The sequence below is a fragment of the Lepidochelys kempii genome, chromosome 8 (genome assembly GCF_965140285.1).
Source record: "Lepidochelys kempii isolate rLepKem1 chromosome 8, rLepKem1.hap1, whole genome shotgun sequence".
Lineage (NCBI taxonomy): Eukaryota > Metazoa > Chordata > Testudines > Cheloniidae > Lepidochelys > Lepidochelys kempii.
The window spans coordinates 75,542,366-75,564,051 of record NC_136387.1 but is presented as its reverse complement, the minus strand read 5'-3'; the positions used below and the strand labels follow the sequence as shown (position 1 = coordinate 75,564,051).

At 46.1% G+C, this 21,686-nt stretch overlaps 1 protein-coding gene across 1 annotated transcript in view; it reads right to left on the bottom strand.

Annotated features, from left to right (window-relative positions):
* HFM1 (helicase for meiosis 1) overlaps positions 1 to 21,686 on the bottom strand; it is a 123,420-nt gene that overhangs the window by 10,185 nt on the left and 91,549 nt on the right. The window contains exons 34-38 of the mRNA XM_073358226.2: positions 20,742 to 20,978; positions 2,197 to 2,287; positions 1,786 to 1,897; positions 1,082 to 1,239; positions 720 to 805 (exon numbers count right to left, since the gene is read on the bottom strand). Coding sequence (XP_073214327.1) covers positions 739 to 805; positions 1,082 to 1,239; positions 1,786 to 1,897; positions 2,197 to 2,287; positions 20,742 to 20,978 — 665 coding nt within the window. The 3' untranslated portion in view covers positions 720 to 738. The remainder of the gene's footprint in view (positions 1 to 719; positions 806 to 1,081; positions 1,240 to 1,785; positions 1,898 to 2,196; positions 2,288 to 20,741; positions 20,979 to 21,686) is intronic.

Below are 21,686 nucleotides of genomic sequence, written 5' to 3'. Positions count from 1 at the left end.
AAATGCATAAATGCCCATTTTATAAGTTTAAGTAGCAATGTCAACACCCAAATACTACTTCCAGTCACTCTTTGTGGACATATTTTAAAACTGTCTTGTGGTGCATTCTGAGACATTTTGCATGGAAAAGGCTATACAATGTTTTAATGTTGACAAATACATTACAGGTTTATAGTGCTTTAGAATGAAATATAGAGTACAGAATATATTAAATTATTCAGTCTATTTCTTTTTATTTGTAAATCTCATTGTTTCAGAAATAATCAGCATTATGAAAAATTCAGTCTAAATGGGATACCTAACAGACATCATAAAAACAAATAGTGTAAGAAGTTTGTTAATGAACAACATTTCAGTTACACAAAAATGTGTTCTGTGAGCAGATGCATATTACAAACAACATCTTTGTTCTTATGGTAAAATTACATATGATTTATACCAAAAGTGCTTAGCTTGAAAACTATCCCCTTTAATAAGGGACTGTCAAATACGTTTATCATTCCAATCCTAAAAACAGCAAGTTAGATAAACAAAGATTTTAATATTTTTTAAAAAGATAAAACACACATGGAATTCTGTAAATAAATTAGCTAGCAATTTCATTATCTAGTCTGTGTAGCAAAGAGGGGCTATTAATGAACAGCTATTAAAGAAAATCCTCTAACTATATTTAAAGTTTTCATTCTGGAAATGAGAGTGTAATATGTTTCAGGACTTACAATATATCTTGTTTATGTTTTAGAAAATGCCATCAAATATTCCAAGAAAAGGCTTAACATCATTGGTTTCATCATCTGAAAGAGATCTAATAAAAATGAAGCAAACCAAAATAATTAAATTGTGAACAATACTGCATACCAAAACCCATGAAATCAGAATATTATTTATAATACAGCCAGGAAAGATCTGTATCTGAAAAATAATTTTAAAAAGTCTATTTGCATGAAAAACTAATTACAACTAGTAAAATAAAAACTTGTAAGTTAGAAAGAAGAGCTTGGTCTATGGCCTAAGATTGTGAGGTCCTCAGTACCTTGAAGGATAAGAATCTACAACAGAATATAAAAATTATTTTTATTACCTGACATCAATTTCTTTTTTCCTTTCTTTGTTGCAAATAAAAAAATTCTCCTTTCCAATGAATTGAGAAGAACCTGAGATTATTTCTGAGTTTGGAAAAAACTCTCTGTTTTTCAACTTTTGTGGAGGATTTGGATGTTTTCTTTTTTGGAAGCTGAACTGAAATGTATGGATTACAAAATAAACATGATTAAAAATAACAAAATTTTAAGACAAACTTCCATATTGTAATAAACTCTAATATATACCATAGCATGCAACCAAAGCTATGCTTAATGTGATAGAATTTCAAACTGTAAAAATAAAGATTTGATATATAAAATTGATATTACACTAGTCAATGGGATATCCACGTGATTAAAGTTTAGCATGTGCTTAAGTGCTTTGTTGAATAAAAGCCTAAAAAACCAACTGGCTTGTTGAAATCAGTTCCAAAATACTGCATAATGGAAACTATGGGTCAAATTCAGGTCCTATTTCTTTTTGTAGCGAAGGGCACAACAAAGCCAAAAATGGATGAATATAGGTATTTTAACTAAGATAGCTTCCACAAAAATGTATGTGGACAGACACGCCAGTCATTCAAATAGCCACAGAAAACTGAACATGGCAAAACTGAGCAAGTTGACTATAGCAAACAAGTTCACCAAAAAAATCCCTTCACTGCATTGCAAGAAATCCTGTTATAAATATACCTTTACTTACAGTACTTGTATTTCCATATTGTACAGATAATTTCTTTTCTGATGGTGATTTTAATGTGGAAGAGGCAGAATTTTGTAGACGAACATCAGACTTATCTCGTAACAGGCAAAAACTGAAAATGTGGAAGTTTGGATAATTTAGATATTTATGCATAAGCATTAATGGTTTTCTCAAAGTTCATTGCTTTCAATTTCTAAGTTATTTAAAATAATTAAAAAATTAACTATTTAAAGTAGTTTTTTAAAATGTTCAAACTTCTGACTTTAGAGCTTGTATTCCAGCTACTTAGTCCTCAAGTTTTCCCAAAATCTCAGGACACATTGATACAAATTTAATAATACATATGTCCCTCAAATATAGACAATACTTTTACTGAACTGAATAATAACTAGTGTTATACATTATACTTACTTTTTTGAAATGTCACTTGTTACTTTGCTCTCTGAATTCTGGAACAGTGGTTTACATTCTATTGTACTTTGAAAGTAGGTGTTTCCAGATCCTATATTAGAATGATAATTTTAAAATATAGTCACAAAATAGCCAAAGAACTCTTTATGAATCCTTTCTGGAATTTCAGAAGTCATAGTCTCACACAGGAACTTTAATATTCACCAAGGTTTTAATATTTGTTTGGCTATTTGATTAATTTTAAAATGTTGAGGGAAACGGTCAAACTATCAAACGTGAAGAGTCACATATCCTCCGAAAGATCTGAAGCTATTTCTTTCTTACTGTTCCATGAGTGTTGGTCTTGCACAACTATAGAAAAAAAGGAATGAGCCAAATATTCTGCTGGTGTAAATCCATGATCTCAGAGGATCAACTAACTGATAGTCCATGTGGTTCCCTGGACTGGGACCTGAACTGGGGGCTCAGGAGACGTATGTTCTATTCCTAGCTCTGCTGTGTTATTTTCAGCAAGTCGCTTTACCTCTCTGAGCTTCCATTTCCCTTCCCACCCTTTGTTTGTCTTTAGCTGTTTAGATTTCAAGCACTTCAGGGCAACAACTATATACGTTGTACTATACGTTTATACAGTGTCTAGGCACAATGGAACCCAAATTGCAGTTAGAGCCCCTAGGTGCCACTGTAATAAAAACAACAACTAATAATAAAAAATTTGGTCCTCTTGTTTGTCTATATTGGCAAAAATGGGACACAAAAATTCACCACAGGTAGCAAATCTGGAAATGGAGGTTACTCACCTGTAACTGAGCATTCTCTGAGATATGTGGTCCCTATCCTTATGCCACATGTGGAACACAGGTGCTCCATGTACCCGAGACTTCCAGCAAGTATTGTCACTGCCTGTGTAGCTGCTCACCTCATTCTCCATACTGAGGGAATAAGAGGTGCTTTAGATGGACACCTGTCCAGGTCTTCCTCTTAGCATGAATTAGAAAGGATCTGAAGCAGAGGGGAAGGAGGGTGGGTGGTGGAATACAGATACTTCACAAACAACCTCCAGTTACAGGTAAGAAAAAAAAAGTTATTAACCTTTTGTAACGGTTGTTCTTTGAGATGTGTAGCTCATGTCCATTTCATGCCAGCTGTATGTGCACAGTTGCCAGAGATTTTTCCCTTAGTGGTACCCATAGGACCAGCTCTAGCGCCCCCGGAGCCGTGCATGTATGCCCTGGTATAAGGGGTGCTGCAAGCTCCGCATCCTCTCAGTTTCTTCTTCCCAATAACTCCAACAGAGGGGTACGAGGGTGGGTCATGGAATAGACATGAGCAACACATCTTGAAGAATAATAGTTCCAAGAGGTTAGCAACCACTTTTTCTTTGAGTGCTTGCTCACATCCATTCTATGCTAGGTGACTCACAACCAGTACCCTCAGAGGTTGGCTTGGAGCTGATGGACCTACTGACTGAAACATCACTCTTCTGAAAATGGCATTATGACGGGTCTGCTGCTGATGGCGCAGCGGGATGTGAAGGTATGAACTGACAACCATGTTGCGGATCTGCAGATGTCCTGGATTGTTATTTGTGCAAGGAACATATCTGACACAGTGTTCCCTGCACTGAGCTTTCATAGAATGAGCAGTCACAATGGCTGGAGATGGAACCTTCACCTGCTTGTAGGAAATCTGGATACAGGCGATTATCCAGGACGAGATTTTTTTGGGATGACACCAGCAGCCCTCACATACTTTTCGTTACTGCTACAAAGAGTTGCGTAGACTTTGCCAAAGGGCTTACTCCTCTCAATATAGAGGGTCTACTGTATGGAGCCGACATTCCTCAGTGGTCTTGTGAGGTTTTGGGAAGTAGATAGGCAGAATAATGTCCTGGTTGTTATGGAATTGTGACACCGCCTTTGGCAGAAAGGCTGAATGAGGGCACAGCTGGACCTTGTCCTTTGTCACTGTATAAGGGGGTTCTGACATAAGGGCTTTGATCTCGGAGACCCTTCTGACCGACGTGCTTACCACCAGGAAGTGACCTTCCAAGACAGAAGCAGTAAGGAATAAGATACTAATGGCTCAAAGTGTCTTCCCTTGGAGACCATGGAGGAGCCATACCCACATCTGCCTCCAGGTGGTGCCAGGGAACCGGTGACCAATGACGGACTAGAGACTGTTGCAATGGGAACATAGAGGGTTTTCCTCTGGGTGATTCTATGATGGTTGGTGCCACGATGGAGCTCACCGCCTCTTGATCCCTTCTATCCCCAGCAGCCATGGCTGTCAGGGAACCTTGGGGAGTGAGTGGGATTGGGAGGGACATCAGATCCTTTGCCAACTGGAAAGCCTCCAGAGTTGAAGGGGCCTGCAGGCATGAAGTCCCACAACCGCTCCTGGGAGTCGGGGGTGGGTCCTGGACTGGACTCAGTGTCTAGGTAGAGTCGCCGGAGCCCACAGAGGCTCTAGGGAGGACAAGTGGCCCAGCATGGGTCTCAATGCGCTAGTCACTCCCTGCTTGTCCCGCTTCAGCACCAGAGGGCACGCTATTTCTTATGCTTATTCCTTGGCACTGGAGATGGGGAATGGTGCAGGGAAGAGCACGGTGCCGGTGGAGCGCTTTGCATGGAAGCCAAAGTACTCAGCGCTGATTCGGAGCAGCTCAGCTCTGAGGCTGGTCTGAGTGCTGCCTCCTTGAGTAAGGCCTTCAGACGAACGTGTCTATCTTTTTGAATGCACAGTCTGAACCCCTGCAGATCTGGCATGTCTCTGTAATGTGAGTTTCCCTGAGGCACTTTAGATACTCGAATGTGGGTCACTTACCGGGCTTGCAGCAAGAGGCACATGGCTTGAAGCCCAGGCTCCCTGGGACAAAAGTCCCTCAACAACACAGACTACTATTCACACTATATACACTAACACTAGGTAAGAACTATATACACCAACTACAAAAACTATACAATATAGTACAAAGTCCAAACCACTGGGAAAGAAGCTTTGCAAGAGCAAGAAAGATTGTTCCAAGCAACCGTCACGGGCGGTAAGAAGGAACTGAGAGGATGCAGAGCCAGCAGCGCCCGTTATACCAGCGCATATACACGCAGCTCCATGGTGTGCTAGAGCCAGTCCTACTGATATCAGGAAGGGAAAAATCTCTGGCAACTGTGCACATGACATACACACACCTAGCATGGAATGGCCATGAGGAAGCACTTAAAGAAATCCCCATTTCTTCTTTGAGTGCTGGTCCCTAATGTATATTCCACACCTGGTAAGTGATACTCAAAGAGGAAGGGCTGTGAGGATGCAGTTGATATAATGTCTGTAATACCGCTGTCCCAGCTGCTGAATCTGCAGAAGAGGCTTGGAATAAGGTGTAATACTTTGTGAAGGTATGGATGGAACTCCAGGTTTCTGCCTTACAAATATCCAGTATAGGTACTTATTGAAGAGATGTTACTGAGGTTGCCTGTGCTCTACTGGAGTGGGTCCTCACTCCCTTCAGAGAAAGGAGATGTGCCAACTGATAACAAAGAGTGATACAATCAAAGATTCACTTAGAGAGTCTCTGAGCAAATAATACTTGTCCCCATGATCACTCTACTACAGTGACAAAAAAAATCTAGACATTCTTCTGATTGGTTTTACTCTTTGAAGGTAGACTGCTAGAGCCCATCTAATGTCAAGTGAATGAAGTCTCCTTTCTCTCACTGGAAACATAAGGATTTGGAAAGAATATGAGTAAGTGAATAGACTGATTTATGTGAAACTCAGAAATTACCTTAGGGATGAACTTTGGGGAAAGGTGAAGGGAAAACTTCTCCTTATGAAATGTGGTGTATGGTAGATCATCCATAAGTGCTCCCAGTTCATTCACCCTTCTAGATGATGTGATGGCAATGAGAAAGGTGACCTTCAAGTATAGGGACATCGACCACATGGCCAACAGTTCACACGGTGGCTTGGTAAATATTGAAAGTACAAGATTGAGGTCCTATTGCAGTGTTGGCTTCACTACTGGTTGGAAGGTCCTTGTGATTCCCGTAAGGAATCTGATCATCACTGGGTGAGTAAAAATAGAATAACCCTCTACTGGAGGATGGAAGGCACCGACTGCTGCAAGGTGGACCCACAGTGAGCTACTGGAAAGTCCTGATGTCTTGCGAGTGAGGAGGTATTCTAAAACATCCCCAAAATCAGCAGGCCTTCCTGCTAACTATTTATGTTGCACCTCAATAGACAAATGCCTCCATTTAGCTAGATAGCAGTTTCTGGTAGAGACTTATCTGCTGTGTCTAAGAATAATTTGAACAGCCTCCACACATGAATGCTCTAGGCCTGATGCCTATCCAAATACCAGGCCATGAGATGCAGAGTTTTGCGCAACTGGGAGGTACATTGCAAAGAGTATGATGTGGTTCCTGATACAACAGTTCCACCAGTGTACCATCTCTATACAGAGTGCAAGAGATTTTGCTTCTCTTCATTTGTTTACACAGAAGTGTGACAGGGTGGACTACGTGCAGAGGCCCCCTGCTGGAGGCCTCACAGTCCTGCCTCACCCCACCCAAGGAATTTGGCTCAAGGAAAGAGCAGAGGAGAAGTCCTCCAGGCAGCCCAGAGTGGCTGCAAGAGATGAGCCAATCAGAGGCCAGAAGGACCATATAAAAGGTAGCAGCAGAGGAAGATCAGTCAGTTACTGCCTGGAGCTCAAAGAGGGAGAACCGGGTGCCTGGCTGGCTGGAAGAGCAGCAGGACAATGGACAGGTCAGTGTGGGCAGGCTGAGCCCAGCACCTAGCCAGACCAGGCGAGGATATTGTGACTGGTCCTGCTGATCTGGCTGAAGTCTGAACCCAGGCGAGGACTGCCTGAAGGACACCACCCAAGGGTACAGAGGTGGGTCCCTGTTGAGCTATTAAAGAAGGTAGTGGCTCCAGGAAAAAAGCCTTTGTGCTACGGCCCCATTCCAGGGCTGTGAGAAAGAACTAGAGTCTGCATACCCCGGAAGGGGAGACAATGTGTGCAACTTGTCCAAAGGGATGAGCTGCTGAAGACCCGGCAAACAACCATCAACCGAGGGGTGCTCATAAGAAACGGGTGCCATCCTATTGTAAGGACTGAAAGAAAAGCAGGGTCTTACTCGACCAGAAAGGGGGCGCCTGTGTGAGGGGGTGTCACCCTGTTCAAAACTGAGTGATTGAAGGCACGTCGGCCGCAAGAGGCGGGTGCTGACCCCGTTACAAGAAGACGGTTGTCATTTTGTCAGATATCATTTGGATATGTCAGGACCATAAAAGAGGACACTGCAGGCCAGTCGGACTGCCCTTAGTTCTAGGAGATTGATGTGCATCCCGACCTCTCGAAGAGTCCACCTGGCCTGTGGAGTGTGAGTGCCTATGTGGGCTCCCCAACCTATGAGGGAAGTTTTGGGTGGAACGAAAGGGACTCCAGCATTCACTTGCTCTGGGTTTGTCCACCATACAAGGGAAGCCATGACCATGGCCAGGATCGTTAGCTTGGTATTCATGTTGTCTCTGTCTGGAGAGTAAACAGACTGACGACAAGCCTGTAGGCAACGGAGGTGAAGCCTAGTGAACAGCATTACATCAGTGCACAAGGACATGTGGCCAAATAGGGAAAGACAGACCTTGACTGTGGTTCGAGATCTACAGTTGATTTGTCTTATCAGGCTGCTCATAGTTTCAAATCTGTTGAGAGGGAGGTAGGCTCTTACTGAGGTGGAGTCTAGGGTCACTCCTATGAAGGCTATGATTTTTGTGGGAGTCAAAGAAGACTTTTCCTTGTTTACGCAAATTCCTAAGGGTGCCAGGTGGACCAAAGATAAGATTGCTGACAACTTCCCAGTGGGATCTACCTGTTAAGAGCCAATAATCCAGGTATGGGAAGATGCTGTAACTGCTTCATCTCATCTGAGCTGCCACCACTGAGACGACTTTCATGAATACCTTGGGTGCTGTTGCTAGCCCAAATGGAAGTACTTTGAACTGGTAGTGCTCTTGTCCTACCAGAAATCTGAGGAACCTTCTGTGGGATGGCAGAACGTTCACATGAAAATAAGCATCTTTTATGTTGAGAGCCCCAAATTATGCACCCTTCTCCAGGGAGGAGAGGATTGATGCCAACATAACCGTGCATAATTTCGATTTGCAAATAAAAATATTTAGCTGACATAAGTCAAGCATGGGTCTCCAGACTCATTTTTTTCTAGGATAGTATGAAATAGTTGGAGTAAAACTGTTTCCCTTGATGTTGAGGTGGCACTCACGCTATAGACCCTCTTTGGAGAAGAAAATCCACCACCTGGCAGAGGATCTCCCCAGGAGATCCCTGAGGAGGGGCCAGGAAAGGGGTTTGTTTAGAGGAGGGGAAAGAAACTCAGCAATGTAGCCAGAGTGGATGATATCTAGTACCCACTTCTTCATTGTTATTGGCCTCCAGTTGTGGGCAAAGTACGGAAGATGGATGCCAAAACTTTGCGGGAGGATGGGGGGCAAGCGATGGCATCAGTACTGGGACGCAGTTCTAGAGCTTCCCATCAAAAGTAACCCCTGGACAGCGGATGGGTTTGAGTGGCTGAGGTTGAGGAGGCTACATACCTTGGTCTTTCTACTTTCTGGAATTTGCATGATGGCTCATATAGGTGCTGGTGACAGAAAGGCTGGTGAAGAGGCCTTGGTTTACATATCTGTTTGTGGTGGTTCCTCTTTGGGGCTGGGGTATAACTACCCAGGATGCATAGGACTGTTCTGGAGTCTGGGTGTAGTGGCTCATCTGTCTACTCATTAAAGCAGAGGTGGGCAAACTATGGCCCGCGGGACCATCCTGCCAGGCCCCTGAGCTCCCGGCTGGAGAGGCTAGTCCCTGGCCCCTCCCCCACAGCCACACTGCCAGCGCTCCGGGCAGCTGGGCTGTGCTCCTGCAGGGCAGAGTGGTGGCGTGTCTAGCTCTGGCCAGGCGGCGTGGTTGCCAGCCATGCTGCTCTGAGCAGCATGGTAAGGGGGCCGGGGGGTTGGATAAGGTGTCAGCCATGTCCATGCCGCTTGCAATGAGGTCTTAGCTACCAGTTTGCCCTCATCAATAAGAGTTTGGAATTAGACACTCTCCTCCTGAGGGACTTTGGATTGGAATGGATAGGAATGTGGGCCAGGAAGGCGACCAAGGTGGGCCCTCACGATCGGCAGTGGTGGGACCTGTGCCAGCTCGTATTAGGTCCAGATGCAGGAGGTGACCTAGTTGGAAATCCTTTGAGCTCTTTGACATTTATATTCAATGTCACCTCCTCCAGGAACCACATGCCCTGGGTCTGGAAGTCGTTGAGATGCGCTCTCCAGCCGAGGTCTGAGGTATCCGATATCAACTTGATCGAGTTACAAGGGTTGTCAAATGGAACTCCCTCAAGGACAGCTGTGGGGTCGGTCCACCACTGCAGTGAGGTAAGTATCGTCAGTGAGGACATGACCTTTTCCAGATAATCTCTGGACTGGGAATAGACTGTCTCCAGCTACTGCTGTAAGGGTTGCATCCGGAGCCTGGCATGGCAGACAACATACATACGTGCTGCCATGTGGCCCAGCAGGCATAGGCAAACCCTGGCCATGGTCAGGGGGAACACAGAGACTCCCCCATTTGGTAAACACCCTTGGTGCTGTCGCTAGGCTGAACGGGAGGACCACAAACTGATAGTGGTCGGGTCCCAGCGTAAATCGTAGAAAGTGTCTGTGACCTTGAAGCATCGCTATGTGGAAATATGCGTCCTTCAAGTCGAGGGTGGCATACCAGTCTCCAGGAAGGGGTTGATGAAGGCCAGGGAGACCATGCAGAACTTTATTTAGGTATTTATTTAGGTATTTGTTGAGGTATCGCAGGTCCAGGATGGGCCACAGACTGCCTTTGGGATTAAAAAGTACCAGGAAAAGAACCCCTTGTTCCTTTACTTGTGAGGAACCTCCTCCACTTCCCCCAACTGCAGCAACCCTTCTACCTCCTGTGCGAGGAGACTCTCTCGTGAGTGGGTCCCTGAAGAGGGACGGGGAAGGGGGTGGGAATGAGGGGTAGAAAGAAACTGGAGGATAGAACCCTATGCCACTGTATTGAGGACCCAGTGGTCTGAAGTTATAGTGGTCCATGTGGGGAGGAAAAAGAAAGGCGGTTGAAGAAAAGCGGGAAAGATGAATCCGGGGTATAGTCCGGTAGGTCATCCGTGGGCGCACCCTCAAAATGCTCGCCTGCCACCCTGCTTATTGCGGGTCTACCCATCGTGCGAGCCATGGAGTCTGCTGCATCTGAAGTTACCTGGAGGGAAGCTCTGGCTGCAGCTGTGTCTTCCTCGAAGATCGCCCGGAATTCCTTCTGGACCCTTCGGGAAGTGAAAACTCAAACTTGGCCATGGCCTGCCACATGTCATAATCATAGCAACCAAAGAGGGCTTGGTGATTGGCCACTCTCAACTAAAGGCTGGAAGATGAATACATTTTTCACCCAAACAGATCCAGTCTTTCAAGTCTTTATTCTTGGGCACAGACCTGGGTTGACCCTGCCTCTCCCTCTGATTAACAGCCTCAACGACAGGGGAGTTTGGGGCCAGGTGAGTGTACAGGTACTCGTGATCTTTAGCTGGCATTCAAAGTATTTGCATTCAGCCCTTTTTGAAATGGGGGGCAGGGAGGAGGGGGTTTGCCATAGGGCATTAGTAATTTTCAATACCCCTTCATGTAGGGGCAAAGCGGCACCTAGCAGGTGCCATAGAGCAAAGGATGTCCAACAGGGAGTACACTGGCTCCTCTGCGTGGAGCCCCAGGTTGGAGGCAACCATCTTCAGTAGTTCCTGATGAGCCTGAGCATTATCTTGTGGAACTAGGTGAGGGGGACCCGTAATAGCTTTGCCCGGAGACTATGAGGAAGAAGCCGATGCAGTAGGATCTGTCATATCCCCTGGCGGTCTCACCGGCTGTTTCCCTGGGTCCTCATGGGCCTGGGGGGGTCCTCTTGTGGGGCCACCACCTCCAGGGGAGGGCAGGATGCTGAGGCTGATGGCCTATCCAAGGCTCCCCGATACTCACCAGATGGCCTGCGAAGGCTGGGTAAACCCCCAAGAGTTCTAGGGATATTAGGCCGCCGGCCTTGCCTTGGGGCCATGGGGTCGGTTGTGGTGCTGATGATGTAGACCGTACCACCAGCACTGGGGCTTGTTCTGACGTCAAGGACTCCTGCTCGGTGCTGGAGCCGGAAGCAGAGTGGTTGCTGTCAGGCGACCATGATCAGGCAGACTGTTGGTCCTTCTCTGTGCAGTGCCAGCTGCTACACCTAGATATAGACCTGTCAGATTGAGACGAGTTCCTCACGCAGGACCTTGGGGACCAGCAGTATTTGGCCAATGGGCGTTGGTAATCCAGCAAACTATGCTTCATGCTGCTCGACCGGTAACGGGATCTAGAGTGGGACTGGGAGCTGGAACGGGCCTGTCATCAGATCTCCCTGACCTCAGGGTTCCGCGTCTTGGCAACAGGCGGGTCAGTGACTGGTGGCTCCACTCAAACGATTGGTCAAATGATTGGTGCAAGGTGCTGCCATAGTTCTGTGCCAGGTTATCGGCAAGTTGTGCCTCAAATCCCGCTGTTGGTGTCCAAGGTCTGGAGCCTGAAGGGGAAGTTACTCACCTTGCAGTAACTGAAGTTCTTCGAGATGTGTGTCCCTATGGGTGCTCCACTCTAGGTGTTGGTGCGTCCTGGTGCTGTTGATTGGAGATTTTCGGTAGCAGTGCCTGGTCAGGACGCAGGAGCTCAGTTGGTATCTCCCGTCTCGTTGGAATCTTCCTGAGCACTTGCGTCCTGCACCCCCCTCAGTTCCTTCTCTACCATGGAGTGATTATACTAGTACTCCAAAGTATAGTATAATACTAGTATAGTATACTTTCAAGGTAGGGAAAGTTTTCCCAGGGAAATATTGCTCGTAAGCGGCAGTTGATCTTACAAGGTGTGGCTCCAAAGTAGAGGGGAGGAGGGTGGGGAGCACCCTCAGGGACACACATCTTGAACTTCAGTTACTGCAAGGTGAGTAACTTCCCCTTCTTCTTCAAGTGCTGTCCCTGTGGGTGTTCCGCTCTAGGTGAATGTGTAGCAGTACCCACTATGGTCGGTGGGACTTTGGAGATCCAGCATGAGTACTGTAGAGAGTACTGCATGGCCTACTATGGTGTCTGCCGTGGTAACTTGCGTGATAGCATAGTGTTTGGCAAACGTGTGTTCAGATGACCATGTAGCCGCTCTACAGATGTCAGAAATGGGTACGTTATGTAGGAAGGCAACGGATTTCAACATAGCTCGAGTGGAATGAGTTCCAATGCCTTCGGGCAGTTGAATATTTTGATGCAGTCAGAGATTCACTTGGACAGACGTTGTTTAGAGGTAGCCGTACCTTTTGATCTTTTGGTGATGGAGACAGAGTTGTGGAGATTTACGAAATGGCTTAGTCCTAAGTAAGATTGCTCGCCTGACATCAAAAGTATGCAGGGATGCTTCATGTGGAGTCTTGTGAGGTTTGGGATAGCCAAGCTGGGGCAATAAGGATGACTCAGGCCGTGTCGTCTACTATCTCCCAAAGAACACTGTGTAGCAGAGGGATTGGTGGGAAAGCATAGAGGAGAGAGTTGTTCCACGGGATGAGGAACGTGTCTCCAAGGGATGCAGTCCCGAGTCCCGCTCTGGAGCGAAACAGCCGACATTTTCGATTCTGGGTTGTGGCAAAGAGATCTATTGACGGGGTGCCCCAGGAGGGACAAGAGCTGTTGAAGTATTGCGGGATGCAGTTTCCATTCGTATTCTGTTGAGAAGTGTCTGCTGAGTGTCGGCAGTAGTGTTGTGGCAGCCTGGTAGGCAGGAAGTGATGACTTGTATTTGATGTTGTATGCACCAATTCCATAGTCAGATGGCTTCCATGCAAAGGGAATGTGATCGGGCTCCCCCTTGTCTGTTGATGTAGTATATACATGTTATGTTGTCTGTTAAGACCCAAAAAGATTTGTTCTTTATGAGGGGAAAAGTGAAGGCATGCTCGCCTCACTGCTCTGAGCTTTAAGAGATTTATGTGTAGGTGCATCTCTGATTTGGACCACCAGCCTTGTGCCCTGTGTCCCCCTAGATGCACTCCCCAACCGATTAGGGACGCGTCCGTGGTGAGCATGAGTGTTGGGGATCATTGCTGGAAGGAAACCCCCTTGCAGAGGTTTTCTGGTCTTGTCCACCAATGTAGGGAAGCTAGAACATTGGATGGAGGAGTTAGCAGCGGCCCTAAGGTGTGTCTGTTGGGTTTGAAATTGGAATTGAGCCAGCCCTGAAGACATCTCATGTGTAGCCTGGCATATTGGGCCACGAAGGTGGTGGCTACCATGTGACCAGGGAGCTGTAGATAGATTCTTGCCTGTGTCCTCGGACAAATAGAGAGTGTGCGTATGAGCTGCGTGATAGCGAGGAATCTGTGATATGGGACCGAGGCTCTGCTCTAGATTGAGTCGAGATGAGCTCTGATGAACTCGATCTGTTGTGTAGGTGTCAGGGTGGATTTTTGGATGTTTATTTGGAGGCCTAGGCTGTGAAAGAGGGAGATGGCGAAACCGGTAGCTTGAAGTGTCTTGCCATAGGAGTTGCCTTTGAGGCAATTGTCCAGGTAGGGGAAAAGCATGATCCCACGTTTGTGGAGGTGAGCTATGACCAGGACTAGAGTTTTGGAAAAGACTCTTGGTGCTGTGGAGAGGCCAAAAAGAAGAACTCTGTACTGAAAATGGTTGTGACCGATTGCAAATTGTAGGAAGCGTCTGTGAGCTGGATGAATTGATATATGAAAATAAGCATCCTGTAGGTCGAGGGCTGTGAACCAGTCCTCTTGATCCAGTGCAGGAATCATTGTGCCCAGTGTGACCATCTTGAATTTTTGTGTCCTCGCGAATTTGTTCAGTCAGCGTAGATGTAGTATAGGCCTCCATCCCCCAGTCTTTTTCTGGGTCAGGAAGTAATGGGAGTAGAATCCTTTCCCTCAGTGTTGCATCGGCACAGGTTCTACTGTGCCTAGCTAGAGAAGGTGAGCCACTTCTACGCAAAGTAGGTGCTTGTGAGAGGGGTCCCTGAAGAGGGATGGGGAAGGGTAGGAGGATAGGATATGAATGGGATAGAGTAACCGGACTGAACTATTTCGAGGACCCAGCGATCCTGTGTAATACGCTGCAAGGCATGTTGGAAACTCTGGAGGCGGTGGACAAATGGGCAAGTAGGGTGTGGAATCAAGGGGTGGTCACCCAGACCCTCGACCAACATTGCAAAATTGTTGTTTATTCCTGGATGGGTGGGAGGTGGTTGCTTGAGCTTGATTTTGTCTGCGCTTAGGGGGTCTAGAGAGATTCCCATTTATGTCCTATGGTTTGGGTTGACGCCGATAATATTGTTGTGTGCGTGATCTTTGGTAAGGTTGGTATCGTTGTCTTCTGGGAAGAGATGGGTGAATATCCAGGGTTCGCAGTGTTGCTCTAGAATTTTTCATATTGTGAAGTAGTTCATCCGATTTTTTTTTAGAAAACGGTTTGTCTTTATCAAAGGGGAGGTCCTCCACTTTGGTCTGCAGATCTTTAGGGATGCCAGATGCAGAAAGCCATTAAGATCTGCGCATAACCACAGCAGTCGCAGTAGTACAGGCTGCTGTGTCTGCCATGTCTAAAAAGGCTTGTAGGGCCATTCTGGAAAATCAATTGGCCCTTGCTCAGAATTGATTTAAAGTCCGCTCTCCTGTCCTCTGGATGTAGGAGGCAAATTCAAAAAGTTTATTGTAGTTATCAAGGTCGTAACTGGTGAGGAGTGCAGAGCAGTTTGCAATCCTGAATTGTAGAGTGGAGGATGTGTAAACCTTGCATCCTAAGACGTCAAGGTGTTTAAGGTCCTTGTCTTGCGGGATGGGCCGATATCGTGGTTGTTTCGTCCTTTGTGCGACTGCATCCATGACAAGAGAGTTCGGTTGTGGGGTGAGAAAATAGGAAGTCAGCATCCTTAGCAGGAACATAGTATTTACATTCGGCCTTTCTGCAGGTAGCTAATAAAGAAGGTGGAGTGTGCCAGAGTGTCAGCTGGTTCCAGGGGTGCTTCAATTATAGGGAGCGTGATCTTTGAGGGTGCAGAGGGTTGAAGGATTCTGCAGAGTTTGTGTTGTGTCTCCTGAACCTCTTCTAGGGGGATGCCTTGACTGAGTGCCACCCTCTTGAAAAGCTCTTGAAATTGTTTACAGTCATCCACATTCTGTGGAGGCGGGGGGGAGAGGGCTCTGTCTGGAGCAGATGGAGAATTAGGGGTCGGTGAGTCAGGATATGGTTCATAGCTCATGTTCTCAGGAGGGGGTTCAGGTACTCTAGAAGTGAACAGAGCTGGAGATCGAGGCACAGAAGCGGTTTCGTGCAAGAGGTCTGAGGATGTGGCCAAGGGTACCACTGGGGCCAAGGCATAGGGTAGGAGAACCCAGGTGCTGTCCACGGGGGAAGGGAAGGGAAGTAGGGAAACTGAGACTGGTAGCTGAGGACCGTAGCCTGAGGTGGAAGAGGGTCCGGTGGAGGAGGAGAGGCAGGTGGCGAGAACTCCACCTGCTGCTGTGTATCGTGTTCGCAGTCCCTGAAGGTAGCCAGTTCAGGTGGTGAGAGTGGCTGTTCGAAGAGTGAGCCCTGTGTATCCAGAAACAGAGTTAGGCTCAGGTGGCACTGAGAGGTCACACTGAGTGAGGAACTGTTGCTCCTGCTCCCTGGGCTGCGCTGAGCCTGGTCTGTGCTCTAGCGCATTTGCAAGTTGAAGAGGAAGGGTCAGCGGTGCCGCAGGTCTGTTGGCGGTGCCCTGCAGGGGGTCCACTGCTGGTGCCGGGGCAGGAGGCAGGCCCGGTGCCGAAATCCTTTCTGGCACTGGGGCAGAGTGCGCAGTCGGCACCGCGGCTATTTTTAGCGCAGAAGGGGTCAGTGCTGACGTCCTTGTTGGCACCGGGGCAGAGTGCACAGCTAGCACCGTGGCTATTTTTAGTGCTGAGGCACTCGGTGCCGCGGAGACCCTTCCGGTACGGGAGGTTGGGTTCCTGCCTCTGCGGTCTGTGGGAGCCACAGCTGAGGCTTTAGAAAGAGCTGAGACGCCTGCCTGTGGCGCTGTCAGCACAGAGGGTAAGGATCTCTTTACCTTTGTCAGAGTCTCCTTTACCAAAGGAGACCCTTTACCTTTGTCAGAGTCTCTCCTATGAGACTACTGTGCTTCTTGCCTCTGTTCCAAAAAGGGTGAAGCAATGTTCTCCACTGGTTTGGATCTGGCCGGGGAGCGGGTTTAACTTTCTCCGAAAGCGGCTGCAGAGATTTTTTCATCAGAAGCATTTTAAGCCACAGGTCCCTGTCGTGCCGAGCCCTTGACTTGAGGCTTGTACAGTGGAGGCACTTTGCAGGAATGTGGGTTTCTCCAAGGCACTTCACACAATGTGAGTGCCCATCAGACCATGGCATGGAGTCCTGACAGGAAACACACTTTTTGAATCCTGAAGCCCCTGGCATTGTGAACTAGAAATGGCAGGGGAGAGTGTCTCAGCAGGAGACAAGCCTGAAGCGAAAAGTTATTGTTTTTTTTAACTAAGTAACTAACTATGTAACTACACTAAAGGAAGGGAAACAACTGGGATGTAACTAATGACAATTTCTATATTCTTTGATACTTTATGCCTACAGAGACCAGGGAAGAGAAGTAGCACTGCTCCGAGTCCCGTCTTCAGCCGGGGACGGTTGAGAAGGAACTGAAGGGGGTGCGGGATGCAGGCACTCAGGAAGATTCCAACGAGACGGGAGATACCAACTGAGTGCCTGCGTCCCGACCAGGCACTGCTACCGAAAATCTCCGATCAATGGCGCCGGGATGCACCAGCACCTAGAGTGGAGCACCCACAGGGACAGCACTTGAAGAAGAAGAAGAGAGCTACTCTCTTCTTCTGATGGGGAGCGGTGCTGCTGAGGCAGGGACACAGAGGGAGGTCTCAAGGTGGGTTTACCCCTGCACCGGGGTATTGCTGGAGCCAGTGTGGGCGGCACCAGTAGCGTCGGGATCTCCTGTGCAGCCTGCAGGGCGTCGGGTGTCGACAGGACCTCTAGTTGACGGAGGCCCTCGTCACCGTCCAGCATGGCAGGCATGTTACAGGATTGGCTAGACCACTCGACTTGAGCTGGGGCCCGACTCCCTGATGGATGTGCTGAGCTGCCCAGCACGGGTCTTTGCTCTCCTCTGGCCCTCTCCTTTCCCTTATGGGAAGTGGGAGATCTTCCCCTCATGGTCCTCTTCAGCTTCTTGGCCAGATCCAGAGAAGGGGATCGGTGCCAGCTTGTAGATGGCACTGGCGGGGCGCTCTGCACCGATACTGCGGTGTTTGGGGCCGAGTCAGACCTCTGCTCCGGTGCCAGAGTTAGTGCAGACTCCATCAGGAGCGCCCTGAGAAGGATGTCTCTCTCCTTTTTTGACCGGGGTTTAAAGGATTTACCAGTGTGACACTTGTCACTTATGTGCCCTTCGCCCAGACACCTTAAACAGCTACTGTGCGGGTCACTGATGGGCATAGGCTGCTTACAACTATCACAGTCTTAAAGCATGGGGACCAGGGCATGCTCTGTCCCTAGGCTGAATCCCATCCAGGACCGGCTAAATTAGAATCAACACTAAGGGAACTATTAACTATGTACAACTATTTTACAGGAAAACGTTCATAAGAAACACTGAACGAGCAAAATGCTAGCTGAAGCAGCAGACGTTCCAGCACCATCACTGACGGCAAGAAGGAACTGAGGGTGGAGGGAACCAGAGGGTGCCAGAGTTGGTCCCCTATGGATACTACTGAGGGAAAAACTTCCGGCACCAGTGCACGTGGCGAGCACACACAGCTAATATGGAATGGACATGAGCAAGCACTTGAAGAGGAGGAGGTTGGAGGATATTTTTGCCTTATCTCACCCTCAGAGAGTTAAGTTTCAGTCTGTCCCTGGGTGCGAAGCATTATGGGAGCCAGAACCGATGGATCCAGTGTGACTATGGACATGATCATCAGTGGACCCTGCTGGGAGTCAATCATCAAAGAGGAGTCCAACTTGGAGATTTCAGTTGGTGCTTATCTTCCAGCTTAAGAGTTGGAGCCAGAGCCAGTACCGACGGATACTTTCTCCTTTGCGCCTTACTCTTGTGGCCAGAAGATTTAGGTGGACCTAAGTCTTTAGGACACACATAACTTGAATAGAGACAGAAAGGGAGCCTCTCTTTTAAGAGCAGATCTAGGAGATATGTTCGTATGTCTATGAGAGTGCCCCTTACTCTCATGAAAGCCCTAAAGTAATGATTCCTTGGGCTTAACAACTCGTCTCTATTCCAGAGCTTGTCCTCAAAGGGGCACTGCTCACAGCCTGAAGCCGATGTACAGGAGTTCTCCCCAGCCTGGATCTGATGGGAGTCTCATGGCCTTCTCCATAAGGTACTTTCTCAGTCAAAGCTCTCGTCCATCTCAGTTTCAGGGAGGGAAGCAGCAGCAGTTGCTGCACTTGGCAGAGATATAAGCCTCCCCAAGGCAGTAAAGGCAGCATTGGTGTTCATCACTGATCGAGAAGGAGCAGGTATAGGAGAGACAGTTCTAAAAACCTGGGACTCTGGGCACAGTCCTTCTCCCAAAGGGAAAAATGGAAAAAGGTCCCTGAGGTGGGGGAAACTACTAATATGGTAAAATACTAGAACTCTGTACAAGATGTAGACAATACTCTTTGGAGACAGAGGATTCTGACTCAGGCTATGCTGAGGTAAGAAGGAACTGGAGAGATATCAGTTCAAACCACCCCTTATACCTTTGGTATGGAATATGAGAACAACTGCACAGGTGTGGTCCAACAGACACTATTTGCTAGAAATCTCTGGTCTCAAGTGCATGATGCGCCTGTGTGTCCACATGTGGAATACACATAGGGACCACCATTTGAAGAAGAAACTAATTTAGACAGGTGTTTTTACCATTGTATTGGTCAACTCTGCTCAGAGTGGGGATAGACAAAATGGTGGTGAAAACAGTTTAGCCTGCTTGAGCCCTATCTATGGTACAGCTCCTGCCATTGCTACCAACAGGGGTGAATTAAGGGTCATGTTTTTGTCAGTGTAGATGCAGCCTATTTTAAGAGTTTAACTTAACATTTGTAAAACTCCCATTTTTTTCTGGTGCTTTACCTGTTGATTAATTTTAAAGTTAACATTTATCCACACTGCAGCATAAATAAAAAACAACAAATTCACATATTTACAAAATTATCACGAATTCTGAATTGATCTATCATTTGACTTTCATGATAATTTGGAGACTTTTAATACACTTGTTTCCTTATATTTCTTTTCTATTGATTTTAAGCACGTATATAGCTGCAGAAGAACAGAAGGAAATACATTGCAAGTGTATTTACTTTAATATGGTTACATTCACTTGTGAGTACAAGTAATGCTTAATTCAATATGCACTTTAACAAAGGTTTATTTTGTCTTCAAAACCACACTGCTTATTGAAACATAGAAAGCAGAAGGGCCAAAACAATTCCTAATTTTCAGAAACCATTATTTTCCTAACTTAAAGCATGCATCCTGATAGAGCTATCCTACCCAGGCCCTGGTGAATAGGCCCAATTCTGCAAATTCCATTTACTTCACTGAGATTTGAAGGTGCTCTGCACCTTATAGAAAAGGGCCTAAAAAGTGAATATTTACATGGAGAGACAGTGGAAGAAAGGAAACTTTCCCTTCTCGCAACCTGTATTCTAATCAAATACTGTGGATGGCTCTTCCAGTCATCTGTCTTTGTGAGAGGGATTGGTTATGGACTCAATCAGGAAGAACCAGCTTCACTGTGATTGTGAAATAGGGAATAATACACATGAAATCAGGTCCATGAACCTGACTATGATATAATGTATGGGGAAAAGGTGGATATGGTGTCTGTAATTCAGGCCACAAAAAGGGAGTAATCTTTGGCAATTGCAAAGTAATTTCAGCATTTAGACAGTAGAACTTGCCTGCTGAAAAAAGGCAAAATCTATTGATCTTAAAATCTCTGAAGTCTATGGTGATTGAGAGGGCTAGCAAGTGCTGAGTCTATAATTTGTTGGTAAGGCCTACAATTAACTGTACCAAATTGGAAACAATTTAAGTGAAAACATTAACTATTTCCCTGCTCATCATTTTAACAAACACCCAACTTCTGAGACTGTGAATGAAGGTTGAGTAGAAAACTATCTTTGATATTTAGGCTGCAATAATCTTGAATGAAAAATCTGTCTTTAAACAACAATTCTAAATCAGCTGGTCAATTAAGTTACCCACAGATTTTAAGTTAAATTTTACTTCAGATCATAATCACTTTTAACAAAAAGGGGGCAAAGAGTTAATTTGAGGAAGATTATCTGGTGCACTGTCCATTTGGTACATACAGTGACAATTATAAACAATAGGTTACACCAAAATAATTTTACCTAAATCTCTACTCTCCACACCAGTGAAAAAGCTGCTAGCATGTATTAATTTGTCATCAAAATCATCCCAAACTTCATCTCCCAATTCAAAGTTCACATTCAAAGCCTCTGAAAACCAAGAGCTGCTTTTATCTGCATTAGTCAAATGCTGCATTAAAGATTCTTTAAAATTTTTCTTTGACGTCATTGTCTGATGGCTCTCCTCACTTACAGTCACAGAATGTTCCCAAGAGAAATCTGTAATGCAATTATAATAGGGGTGTAAAACTCTGGATTACATGCTTAAGAGTATTTGTTCAACCTATAAAAAAAGCAAACTATGTTAGCTACACACTTTTTCTCAACATTATTTTAAGAAAACAGTCATCTTCACAGCAAATTCCAGCAAGGGACCCTTATAAAGAATATTTCAAGTCACCTCTGATTTAATTTTTTCTTCAAGTGTGAGAATTATGGTTTGATAGAGTGCAAGTTTAAAACGGACAAGCCCAGTCCCTTTACCTTCCCACCCCATTCATTTGCTCTTTATTCACTCTATTTAGTCTTACTCACTGTCTCCCTCTCCTATAAATTCAACTCCCCAAAACTAATCACAGCAGACTAACACATTTTAAACAATTAATTTTAAAAGCATTTAACTAAAATATGTAGAGATAGCTGCACTAAAACATTATTTGAGAGTACTATGCAGAAGGGTTTTCATTTCCTTTCATTGCTTGAGTAGCAGAAATGAGCATAAGCAGATGTGGAGGCAGTACATTTCTGGAGATACACATTCAAGTTAGCAGTATTTTCTATTTCTTTTGTTACCTTTTGAACACTGGAAATAGAACACAATTGTATACTGTAAATCGCCGTGCACTAGAAATGGAAAGCACTTAACATGCAGTGTATGTAAATGAAAATAGTTTATGTGGTAGGATTGGGACCTTCATCAACAATGAT